This window comes from Scyliorhinus torazame, chromosome 9 (genome assembly GCF_047496885.1).
Source record: "Scyliorhinus torazame isolate Kashiwa2021f chromosome 9, sScyTor2.1, whole genome shotgun sequence".
Lineage (NCBI taxonomy): Eukaryota > Metazoa > Chordata > Chondrichthyes > Carcharhiniformes > Scyliorhinidae > Scyliorhinus > Scyliorhinus torazame.
Window position 1 is genome coordinate 161,557,806 of NC_092715.1, and position 13,322 is coordinate 161,571,127.

General features: G+C 42.0%; 1 protein-coding gene across 1 annotated transcript in view; it reads left to right on the top strand.

Moving 5' to 3' along the window:
• Nucleotides 1–13,322, top strand: part of naa35 (N-alpha-acetyltransferase 35, NatC auxiliary subunit) — a 110,504-nt gene that overhangs the window by 14,748 nt on the left and 82,434 nt on the right. The window contains exons 3-8 of the mRNA XM_072516704.1: nt 341–374; nt 632–746; nt 5,535–5,609; nt 7,123–7,290; nt 9,199–9,265; nt 13,142–13,185. Of these exons, the coding sequence (XP_072372805.1) occupies nt 341–374; nt 632–746; nt 5,535–5,609; nt 7,123–7,290; nt 9,199–9,265; nt 13,142–13,185 (503 nt within the window). The remainder of the gene's footprint in view (nt 1–340; nt 375–631; nt 747–5,534; nt 5,610–7,122; nt 7,291–9,198; nt 9,266–13,141; nt 13,186–13,322) is intronic.

Here is a 13,322-nt window from a genome sequence, read left to right on the forward strand (position 1 = left end):
GGTTTTAATGCGGACTGAGATTCCAACAGGGAGTCTTCATTCTGGCGTCAGGACAGGTCTTGATTGTGGATTCAGACTGTGTTTACTTACTTTAACTTTACACTATAATAGTGCCATCAGTGCAGAGTAATACCAGTTTGCAGCACCAGTACAGTTGATGCTGCAAAATGAAAAGGAATTTTAGATTTTTAATGGTTGAAGTTAAATTTGGAATGACATTATACACTATTATAAAGGGTTTCCAGCAAGAGAGAATCTTTGCATTTTATTATAAAATATATACGTCTTGTAGTGAAATACTAGGGCAAAAATTAACTTAAACCTTTTTGTATCACTTTAGAACTTAAGTTGGGCGAACTACTGCATGACAAACTGTAAGTATGCCAGCATTTTTAATTGGACAGAAAAATAATTTAATTATTTTAGTTCCAAGTTAAAATGAAACTATTCATTAATCTTGCTTTGGGAGTTGGGGGGGGGGATCTTTCTTTATTTCACTCCAAATATCAACCACAACAATAAATAAGTATTCTGTCAGTGATCATTCTCGTACATTAAAGAGTATGGCAGAATTGACAGCAAATGACGTAAAAACATTGTAATTCAAAGTGGTTTTGAAATGTTTTTTCAGGTTTGGGCTATTTGAAGCCATGTCTGCAATTGAAATGATGGACCCAAAGATGGATGCAGGAATGATTGGAAACCAGGTTAATCGTAAGGTGCTCAACTTTGAGCAGGCTGTGAAGGTTAGACACTTAATTTCAATACAGATTCTACCATACTTTTAGCCAATATATTAATATAATTCTCAAAATTGCTGTATACAGTTTATTGACATAGTATACTTTCTAGCTCCCCTTTATCGTGATAGCTTACTGTCATGTGAGAGTACCTTTAAGAAATGGGTGTTTAAGAAATGTACCTTTAAGAAATGGAGCTGCTCATGTTACTGGAGTGATGTCAGAGTGTGGGTGGAGCTGAGCTCTACTTCTGCTTTTTAGTTTGTTTGAGAAAAGCTTGGGTGTGTCGGTGTTTTTCAGTGAGCTGTACTGTCGATCTCTGCCATCCAAAGACTATGGATCATTTGGTAAACCCAGAATTGTAAAAGGTCTCAGTATTGAATGTAAACCTAATGTGCTCCTGTTTGAAGGTTTGTTAAGTCTTTTGGATGTTAAAAGGACAGCTTACAGGGTTACTTAGTGTTGTAGTCTTTGGGGTTGTATTTGAATTAATGGTTGCTTAGATGTTCACTGTGTTTGTTTTAAAAAAGATTAACTTGTGATCATAGAATAAACATTGTTTTGTTTTAAAGAAATAGTTGTCCATTTTCTGCTGTACCACACCTGTAGAGTGGGCTGTGTGCTCCCCATACCACAATCTATTAAAAGTGTGGGTCAGGTGAACTCCATGATACACTTTGAGATTCTCTAAACCCTGAGCCATAACACTTACAAAAAACTGGGTGAATACCTTTATTGGCAACAAGATATTGATGTTTTACAAAAACATTTGGCTGTTTCGCTGATTGAAAAGAAAAATGCATTTGAAACTAACCTGTTTTCTGGATTAAATTTGTGAAATATGGATTAAAGTATATGATTTTTAATCCAGTAAGTTAGGTTGTAGTTTTCTAAGGATCCAGAATTTGGGATCTGTTGAAGGGAAGGTCATAGCTGAACAACAGGGTAAAGTTTGGAGAAGGCATTTTTTATCATTAGATGTTACAAATGTGAGATATTATGTTTTGGGACTCTGTTTTCAATTTAAGGGTAAAATGAAGGAATGAAGTGGGGTATTTGATCTGGTTGGAATTCTGCTGACAGCAGATCTGGGTGGCTTGATTGTTGTTTTACTGAGAAGGAGGTGCAAGGTGTTTACACTTCAAGATAATGCCGAAAGCAGCTGTAATGACGATGGACCGACTGTTAATCTCCCAAGTCCTAGGGGGGTGTAAAGAATGTCAGGTTGTAAATGGTTATACTTTAAACTGGCTATTTATTTACAAGTTAGAATTGAATTGGGGGATAAAGGATAGTTTGTCAGCATTTCTACCTGGATACAAGGCCTATATGATTTACATTACATAGAACATACAGTGCAGAAGGAGGCCATTCAGCCCATCGTGTCTGCATCGACCCATTTAAGCCCTCACTTCCACCCTCTCCCCGTAACCCAATAACCCCTCCTAACCTTTTTGGTCACTAAGGGCAATTTATCATGGCCAAACCACCTAACCTGCACGTCTTTTGACTGTGGGAGGAAACCGGAGCACCCGGATGAAACCCACACAGACACGGGGAGAACGTGCAGACTCCGCACGTGCAGACTCCGCACAGACAGTGACCCAGCGGGGAATCGAACCTGGGACCCTGGCGCTGTGAAGCCACAGTGCTATCCACTTGTGCTGCCCCTTCCTCGGAGATGGGCTTTGAAGAGGGGAAGAGTGTACAAGAGGTTATTGTAGTATCAGTTGCAATGTTCTCCTAAAAGACACCAGACAGGGAAGTCTGCCAAGATCGGAGAGGGAGGCAGCATGAGGCAGCAAATCTCTATATTTCACTGGGCAGAAACGTGGGAAGGAGACTCGCACTTAAGTTGAAAAGACCAAATTCATGACTATTTAAAACCAGGCTGAAGATTTGCCTAAATTGGACTCGAGGGAGAATCTCCAGGAATATCCTCACCGTGAAAGACATTTCTGGGTTAAAGGTTACTGGGCTGGAAAGGAAAAGAATTGAAGCGAACCCTCTGGAGATAAGAATGGCGTTGGTCTGGTTTAGGAAGAATAAAGTGTCTACTTAGAGACAGAGTAAAGTAGGAGATTTTTGCTTGTCAAAATGGATCTTTTCTGTAATTTGAAGTATGTGATGCCTATTGAAATAGTGTTTATTTAAGCCTATTGAAATAGTGTTTATTTAATGGTGCTTTTAGTTTCTTTGTTATGGTAATGGTCTTAATATGTGAAATCTTGTGTCATCCTTTCAGTTATTCACTGGAAATTCAAATTGCTTTTTAAAGTTTTATCAGTCTTGACGGAGAAGGTAACATTGGAATGGAAAAGATTCATTCAATTAACATTGTTGACATGTATCTCTATCATCTATCAACACAAAAATTCAGTTACTAATTTGTAAAGCAAGCTGCCAGTTGACCATGCTGGTGCAAAGAAACATATAGTACAGTCAATTTAGATTAAAATAGAATATAGTATTATAAGTTATGTTTTTAAAAATTATTATAAATTCTCAGTATGTGGGGTTACTGATGTCATTGCCCATTCCTGGTTTGCCTGAGTTTAACACAACAGAGTGGCTTTTTAGATTGTTTCAAAGGGCAGTTAAGAGTCAACCATGTTGGTATGCTAGAGCCATATGTAGGCCAGACCAGGTGAAGAAGGTAAATTTCCTTTCCTAAACAACGTTAGTGAACCAGTAGCACTTATGGCCGGGATTCTAATGAAATCCTGGCCAAGTGCTGACGCTGGCGTCGAAACGGGCGCGAGCAACTCCGGCGTCAACAGGCCTCCAGGCCCAGGCATTCACCCCTTCCATGTGTCAGTCCCAACAGTGCATAGGCACTTTTTACTGGATGTTTTTTTAAGATACCTGGGCCAGGATTCTCCCCCAACCGGTGGGCGGGCCGAACCGGCGCCAAAGAGCGACGTGACCCACTCCGGCGTCGGGCCGCCCGGAAGTTGCGGAATCCTCCGCAATTCCAGGGGCTAGGCCGGCACTGGAGTGGTTGGCGCCGCGCCAACTGGCGCCAAAGGGCCTCCGCCGGCCAGCACGGGTTAGCGCATGCGCAGGAGCGCCAGCGTGTTCTGGCGCATGCGCAGAACCGCTGGCGTGATCCCCGCGCATGCGCAGGGGGTTTCTTCTCCGCGCCGGCCATGGCGGAGCTTTACAGAGGCCGGTGCGGAGGGAAAAAGTGCCCCTACGGCACAGGCCCGCCTGCAGATCGGTGGGCCACCGTGGGGCCCCCCCCCCCTGGGCTGGATCTCCCCGAGGACTCCACAGGCCGCCCTCCGAGCCAGGTCCCGCCGGAATGGACCTTGTGTATTTGACGCCGGCGGGACCGGCCGAAAACGGATGGCCGCTCGGCCCATCGGGGCCCGGAGAATCGCCGGGGTGGGTGGGTGGGTGGGTGGGGGGGGGGGGGGGGGGGGGGGGGGGGGGGGGGGGGGGGGGGGGGCGGTGGGGGGGGGGCGCGCGCTGCCAGCAGCCCCCGACCAGCGTGACGTGATCCCCACCCCCGCCAAAAAAACGGCACCGCCGGAGCATCGGGGTGGGATTCACGCCGTCCCGCCGGGTCGGAGAATCCCACCCCAGATCTTTTTTTAACTGAATTCCAATTCTCAAATTGCCATGGTGATATTTGAACACTCATCCTCTGGAATATTGGTCCATTCCTCTGGATTACCAGCCAGTTAGTTAACCACAACACTACATCAGCTAATGAATACAAAACCCAATTACTTTTTATGTTGCTGTTGGGGGATAATAATTTAAGGTTACTTGCAAACTTTGCAGTAAATAATGTTCAGTGTGATTTTCATGATACACTTCATTAATGTTTTTTATATGTTATTTAACGGAATGCAACAGAACTCCAAACAGATATAGCATTTGCTGTTTAGAATTTTACAATAAGCTTTTTTTAATCCAATCTGGTTCCCCTCTGAAACCTGGTCACTCCCGGTTTTAATTGAAATTGGAAGGTTGGAAGACGACCAACCCAATCCCAGGAGCTGGGTTTTAACTTGAAAATGAGGCTCACATCGTCATTATATTTAATTATTCCTTTGGAATTTAACCACTATCTGCCTGGTTTCCTTAGGTGAGGACTTGATAGATTCCGGAGGTACGTGCTTGTCCACCAAACTCCTGGATCCAGATGCCTGCCCGAGAAATCTCTGCAATCGGGTAGCCCCATAAGCCTTTCCTCGCGAGACCTCCATTCACATTCCCACCACGATTGGTCCTCCAATCTCACCACCAACAATCCGCCTCCGATTTTCTTTTTCCACCCTACCCCAGTCAGTCCTCCATCCTCCCCAACACCAGACTTCTGATCTCCTCCCCCATTCACCTATCAGATTGACTATCTCCTAAATCTCATGCTGTTTAAAAAAATAAATAAATGACAAATTCCACACAATTGTCTAACCAGCCAGCTTCTTGTGGGTCAGATAAGTTTTTTTTTTTTTTAAACCTCCTCAAGCTTTCCTGTCGCTCCAGCACATTTGATGATTAAAAATACTGGTTCACGGTAACTAACTCAGCAATACTATGATAGAATTGAATGAATAATTGAGACAATTTGTTCTGCATCTATATGTAGCTGAATGTTGGTCAGTTCAAACATTTTTGCATTTGAAGACTTGGCTCGATGGGCCGAAAGGCCTCCTTCTGCACTGTAGATTCTATGAAACCAGAGAAGGTTAACTGTACCCAATGTAATAGATGACGTTTAAAAATACATAATTTAACACCATACTAAATGGTACTAAATGTTATCTTTGTTTCTTACTGAAGGATGAAACAATTACAATCAAGGGTCTAACTTTACCTGAACTTATAGGTATAATGGACACATGTTTCTGTTGCTTGGTAAGTTTGACATTTTGGTTAGTTTGTTAATAGTTTCAAGCCATTTAAGGATCATAGAATTTTACAATCATTTACCACATCTGTTCTATTGGTCGCTGCCTGAGGTACCTGTTCTAATTTGTCTCCTGTTAGTCCCCAGGCACTTTTAATATTTTTATTTTTCAATAACGATCCAACTCCTTTCTATTTAAATGTATTTTATTCAAAACTTATTCGAAAAGTACAAAAATATAAATAATCTGGAGATCACCCCCCCCCCCCCCCAACTCTCAGTTTCAAGTCTGTACAAATTTTCCCCCTTTTTCAGGCCTCCCTTTCCCCCCCCCCCCCCTGTGATGAACAGCTCCTTAAACATGGCCACGAACAATCGCCACTGTGCCACAAAGCCCTCCGCTTAATCCCTCAGTTCAAACTTAATTTTCTCCAATCGGAGGAAGTCGTATAGATCCCCTAGCCAGGCCTCCACCTCCAGCGGCATATTTGACCGCCATTCCAATAAAATTCTTTGCCTGGCAATCAGAGAGGCGAAGGCCATGTCCTCGATCTTCCTCTCCTCCAACATCTCCGGCTTTTCTGATACCCCAAAAATCGCCACCATAGTTTCCGGTCCGACCTCCACCCCCAAAATCTTTGCTAGTGTCCCGAGCACTCCCGCCCAGTATCTCTCTAGCTTCTCAGAGCCCTAGAACATATGCGTGTGATTTGCTGGTCTTCGTCCACACTTCTCACACTCGTCTGCCAGTCCATGGAAGAACCCACTCACCCTCGCCAAAATCATGTGCACCCTGTACCCTCTGCTGCATCTGTTGTTTTCCAACCTGCGCCAAATTTATATCCATTGAGTAATTTCCTGTGTGCAGTTTCTTCATGGTTTAAAATAATAACACAATTGAACATATTTTAGTTGTACAACAATTATATTTGGTTCATTTAGAAACTTCTTATAAAGTGAACTGGTGTAATTTAACAATTTTTCATAAAAGTTAGAACTTATTTTAAGAAGTCCAACCTAAATTAGGTAGTTAGAAAGCAAATGTTTTCTAAGCGCAGAATTATATTAAAATCTAGTGTAATGTATTTCTAAAAACCTGTGCTTTGTTTTCCAAGACAACGTGCTTTGCATTTTTGGTTGTCTAACTCGCCAAATTGCAAATTCTATAAACTGGTTTACAGATTGGGGGGAGAAAGTGAAAGGCGTGAAAATTGCCACAATGTTGCTTTGAGTTATACTTTCATATAATACAACATTTTATAGCTGTTGAAATGAGACTTAGAAAAGGGCAAAATCCCTTTTATTGATCTTCATATATTTTGTAGAATTTCTTTGTTACTGTTTATCCACTCGCTAAATATTGACAAGACAGTTGGTTTGAAAAATAATAGTAATAATTCATGAATTTGATGGTTGTTTTGTCTTCATGCAAAATACATTTTTAACACTAAGCAGTTTGATCATTTATAAAGTAAATATCACTTTGAATTGGGATCTTAACTCCATGGTTTCTTCTCACAGATAACATGGCTAGAAGGGCATTCTTTGGCCCAGACAGTCTTCACCTGTCTTTATGTTCATAATCCAGACTTAATTGAGGATTCTGCTATGAAAGCATTTGCTCTGGGCATACTAAAGATCTGTGACATTGCCAGAGAAAAAGTTAATAAAGCAGCAGTTTTTGAAGAGGTAAGTAGAGGAAAAGAGATAACAATGATATATCTTTAACATAAGTTATTGAGCAAATGTTGCTGTAGATTTGGATAATTTTATGAAGTTTTGTTTATCTCAATGTATAAGATGCAAAGTAGTAAGTTTACTTTCAAAAAGCAAAATCTGGCAGATGCTGGAAATCTGAAATAAAAACCAAAAGTGCTGGTGTTCAGGTGGTCTGATGGCATCTTGTGGAGAAAGATAGTTAACTTTTCAGGTTGATGACCTTGCGTCAGAACTGAGAACAGTTAGGGATGCAGTAGGTATTACGCAAGGGGGAGGATGAGAAAACCAAAATTTATTTTCACAGCAACTTCTCCTTCCTTAGCAACCATCTCCAGCTTCAATTTATTCCAAGTAGATTCTGACTGAAATTTCAGCCTTCATGTTTTGGATCCATCTACAATTATAGAAACTAACCAAGTTATTCAACATTCCTCAAAAAGCAATTCTCGCCATATTCCAAGATCCACACAATGCCACTTGCTGAAACCTGCATGTCCTCAACCTCACCAGCCTCCCTATTAATTGTATCATCCTCTGCATTCTGCCACCTCCCGCGTGATGCCACCACCAAGCACATTTTCTCTCTACTCCCCTTTCAGCATTGAAGGGATTATTCTCTCTGTAACTCCTCACCCGTGGCACCTCTCCCCTTCCCGTGGTACCTTTCCATGCAGGAGATGCAACATCTTCTCATTTACATCCTCCCTTCTCACTGTCCAAGACTGTAAACTTTCCTTCTGGGTGAACCAGCATTTTTTTCAATTTAGTCCACTGCATTTGCTGTTCACAATGCTGTCTCCTCTAGATGGGGGAGACCAAATTCAGATTGCCTTACTTTTTTGCAGAATACCTCAATTCACTCTGCAAGTGTGACCAAGGTTTCTGAGCCTGACACTTTAATGCTCCAACTTGTTCCTACTCTAACCCCACTGTCTTCAGCTTTTCAGTGAATCTATGGAGGAACAGCGTCTGTCTTTCAATTAGGCGCTTGACAGCCTTCCAGACTCAAAACTGAATTCAACAATTTTAGATTGTAATTTCTGCCTCCATTTTGTTTCTTTTATTTTGCTTGTTTAGGTTTTCCTCCCTGCTATCGCTTTCTGACAGTTGTTCATGATTCACATTTCATCTAGATATTTCTTTTAGAACATAGAACATAGAAAGTACAGTGCAGAAGGAGGCCATTCGGCCCATCAAGTCTGCACCGACCCACTTAAGCCCTCACTTCCACCCTATCCCCGTAACCCAATAACCCCTCCTAACCTTTTTGGTTACTAAGGCCAATTTATCATGGCCAATCCACCTAACCTGCACGTCTTTGGACTGTGGGAGGAAACCGGAGCACCCGGAGGAAACCCACGCAGACATGGGGAGAACGTGCAGACTCCGCACAGACAGTGACCCAGCAGGGAATCGAACCTGGGACCCTGGCGCTGTGAAGCCACAGTGCTATCCACTTGTGCTGCCCCATTATCACTCATTTGACCTTGTACCACCAACCTTTTGTCATTTATCTCTCTGGCTTTCCACTTATCACAGGCCCTCCCTTTTATTCTTGCCTTTTCTTTCCCCTTTCACTTACTTAAAATCTATTACATCTCCGTTAAAATCTCAATTCACCAATGCTACTGTTACATTGGAATTCAGCCCTACAAAAATTATCAGCAAAATTTTACTTTATAGTTGCCAGCAAATAAATCCTAGTGTTAATTACCACCTCTGTGATATAGTTTGTTGATTTATTCCATTATAAATAAGTTAATTGACAGGTCAATGACCCCTATTAGAACTTTAGGGAAAGTAACTTTAGTATTCCAGCAAGATATATTCCCCGTCAATCACTTGATAATATCTTTTTACTTCTATTTGTATTTTCAGGAAGATTTCCAATCAATGACTTATGGTTTCAAAATGGCCAATAATGTCACAGATCTAAGAGTCACAGGTAACCATAATTTATTTTATATAAAACAGCATTATTTGTTAAAAAAACAAAATACTGTGGTTCCTAGAAATCTGGTATAAAAACAAAATGCCAGAAATGCTCAAAAGGTCTGGCAGCAATTGTGGAGTGCGAAAACGGGTTGACATTTCAAGTTGAATAGGACTTTCAGCAAAACTGAAGGAAGGTAGAAATGTAATATGTTAATGCTGTTGAAAGGCTGGGGAAGAAGAACAAAAGGGAAGGTTTGGGATAGGGTGGGAGAGATTAAACAACAGCGGCCATAGAAGGCATTGGGATACGTAATGGTTGTGGTAAAGAAGCAAAGCATTTGTCCAGAGTGTAAATGGCAGAACATTGAAGACTGTCTGAAAGCAAAAACATGAAAATAAGATTCAAACTAGCACATGGCAAAAAAAAACAGAATCAAAATGAGAGACAGAATTCATAGCCTGAAATCGATTAATTCTATATTGAGTGTGGAAGGCTGTCAACATGCCCAGGCAGAAGATGAAGTACTGTTCCTTGAGCTTGGGTTAAATTGAAACACTGCACCTGACAAAGGACAGAAAGGTAAGCGTGAGAACAAGTAGTGAATTAAAATAACAAACAGAAAGTTGAGATCATAATAATCTTTATTGTCACAAGTACGCATACATTAACACTGCAATGAAGTTAGTGTGAAAAGCCCCTCGTCGCCACATTCCGGCGCCTGTTCGGGTACACCGAGGGAGAATTCAGAATATCCAATTCATCTAACAACACGTCTTTCAGGATTGTGGGAGGAAACCGGAGCACCCTGAGGAAACCCACGCAGACACAGGGAGAACGTGCAGACTCCACACAGACCGTGACCCAAGCCAGGAATCGAACCTGGGACCCTGGAGCATTTCAACAATTTCTTCCCGTTCTGACTGTGCTTATAGTCTAAAATGTCAAATATTCCGCTGAATCCTCGTCCATACACAGAACACATATTCGGTTTCTCCCCACGAAGCTTTTTCGTTCCATATTTAAAATCCGATGATACTTAGATTACAATAAATTGGGCGACTCTGTCAGATCCTGATTGTGATGTTTGTTTTCAGTTTCTTGACTGCAATCTTCCCCTTCTAATCCCCTGTGAAACCATTGGACACCAGATCAGCATCTCCCCATTGTCATTACTCTCACTGCGCATGCCAACTGCGCATACGTGCAGACTGAGTGGAAGTGTTCCTCAAAGAGTTTGGCCAATCTGCATTTTGTCTCCCCAGTGTAAAGGAGGTTGCATTGTGAGCAGTGAATATAGTGTGCTAAATTGGAAGAGGTACAAGTCAATCATTGCCTTATCTGGAAGGAGTGTTTGGGATCTTGCACAGTGAGGAGGTAAAAGGTCAGGTGTTACACCTTTTATGATTGCATGGGAAGGTGCCTTGGGAAGGGGACAAGATCTTTGTGGTGATTTGAGGAGTTGACTAGTCTGCCGACAAGGAATGGATCTCTTTGAAATGCTGATGGGTGGAGAAAATGTTTGGTGGTTTCATTCTGCTGGAAGTGGCAAAAATGGTGTAGGATGATCCATTAATGTGGAGGCTGGTGGGTGGAATGTGAAGACAAGGGGAAACCCTATCACGATCCTGAGTGAAAGTAAGCGGTGTATAGGAAATAGGTCGGACGTGGTTGAGGGCCCTGTCAACTATAGTGAGGGGAATCCTCATTTGAGGAAAAAGGAAGATGACTCAGAAATGCTGTTGAGGAAATTTTGGATCTTCAGAACAGACTCAACAGAGTTGGAGTAACTAGCAGAATGAAATGGAGTAAATGTTTGGGATGGGATGTGATGAAATATAGTCTAGGTAGCTATGAGAGTCATTGGCTTAGATTGAATATTAATCGACAACCAGAAATGGAGGCAGAGAAGCCGAGGAAGGGAAGAGTCGACGATGGACAGTGTGAAGGTGGGAGAAGGGTGGAAATTAGAAGCCGAGTTGATTAAGTTTACCAATTCTGGTCGAAAACAGGAAGCTGCACTTTTAGTCATCAATATACTGGAAAAAGAGTTGAATGTAGGAGGCCTGAATTGAACTAGAACAATAAATTTTCCACATATTCCTCAAGGGCACAGCATACCTAGGAATCATGTGGGTATTCATTAGCAACTCTTATTATTTGGAGAAAGTGAGACAAATTAAAGGAGAAATTGTTCAACGAGAAAACAAATTCAGCCAGGTGGAGGAGAGTAGTGGTGGATGGGGTTGATTTTGCCAGAACCGGAAGATCCTAGGAATGGAAAATCCCACCCAAAGTGTCCAGGCAACCTTCTCCTTCGCAGATGCTTTGCAGTGTCTGAATTTCAGACTCCAGCTCATCAACTCTAATCTGAATTTCCTCAAGCTACCTAAGTCACTACAAATATGTTTGCTGTGGCTCACACTGGTGTTCACCAGCAACCATGTGCTGCAGCTGCAACACATCACCTACCCTGCCAAATTTATTATATTTTATTTAATTGACCTAAACAAGGAATCTAGCTACGACCTCCGCAAAGTCATCAGGGATGCCAAGAGACAATACCAGACTAGGCTAGAGTCCCAGACTAATGACACATACTCTCGTTAGCTGGGGCACGGCTTTAACAATATAATGGACTACAAAGCAAAGCCGAGTAGAATCTCTGGCAACATAACACTCCTCCCTGGTGAACTCAATGCATTTAATTTTCAAGTACCCGATTATCTTTTTCAAATTACCAGGCAATTTAGCGTGGCCAATCCACCTAACCTGAGAATGTGCAAACTCCACACGGACAGTAAAACAGAGCCAGGATTCGAACCTGGGTCCTCGGCGCCGTAAGCAGCAGTGCTAACTACAGTGCCACGAGCCGCCCCGAACTCAATCGATTCTATGCTCGTTTTGAGCAGGAAGCCAACAAACCATTGTCAACTGCCCCAACAATCTCAGACACACCCATACCTACCGTCACAGCCTCAGAAGTCAGATCGGTCTTCTTGGAAGTGAACCCACGGAAAGCAACGGCTCCTGACGGAGTCCCTGGTCGTGCATTCAGCTCCTGCGTGGACCAACTGGGGGGGTGTTCACAGACATCTTCAACCTCTCCCTACTCCGTTCCAAGGTTCCCACCTGCTTCAAGAAGACCACTATCATGCCAGTGCCAAAGAAGAACCAGGCAACGTGCCTCAACAACTGGTAGCCCTGAAATGTATCATTATGAAGTGCTTCGAGAGGTTAGTCATGAGACAAATCAACTCCATACTTCCAGACTGCCTTGATCCATTGTAATTCGCATACCGCCACAATCGGTCCACAGCAAACGCTGTCTACCTAGCCCTACACACATACCTGGAACTCAGTTCTCTGTCAAAACTGTACTATGTTGACCTGGCTTCCATGCAACTTACTCCATGCATTAGCAAAACCTCCCTGTATTTTTGCTAGCTGGAATTTCGAAGACCTGAATCGGGCCCTGCTGGTTCGGGAACCAGTTCTAACTAGCTATCTAGTTAATTAACTGTGTGGCTGTCATCAGCAGGCAGCTTGTTTATCATTGTCTGAGACTGAAATAAACTACAAGTTAATGTAAAAATTAAGTTTAGCGGTAAGTCTTTTAAAGTTATTAAAAGTAATTATAATAGTTTTATCAACATTAGCCATTAATTCAATTACAGTAATAATATACATTTAATTTTTTTGTGTCTCAATTCTAATTTAATAGTGGAGAAATAAATGTCACATAGAACAAAGCTACTTTGTGAGAAGCATTGAGCAATGTGGAATTACTCTTTGTGGCATCATTTGTGTGACTGGATCCTTTTGATTTATTGAAGTTCCTACTTATCTATTAAATCTTCTGCAATTTCTATTAAATTCTATTTCCAGGCATGTTAAAAGATGTAGAAGATGATCTGCAAAGAAGAGTGAAGGTACCATGTTAATACTGTGCTAAGATATTTCCATTAAAATTCAGCATTTATATGTAACATACTTATATGACTTGTTTCTGTGCTTTTTGGTATATTGTCACACAGCAAGATATTTATATTTTAGTCCTGGTTCTGAT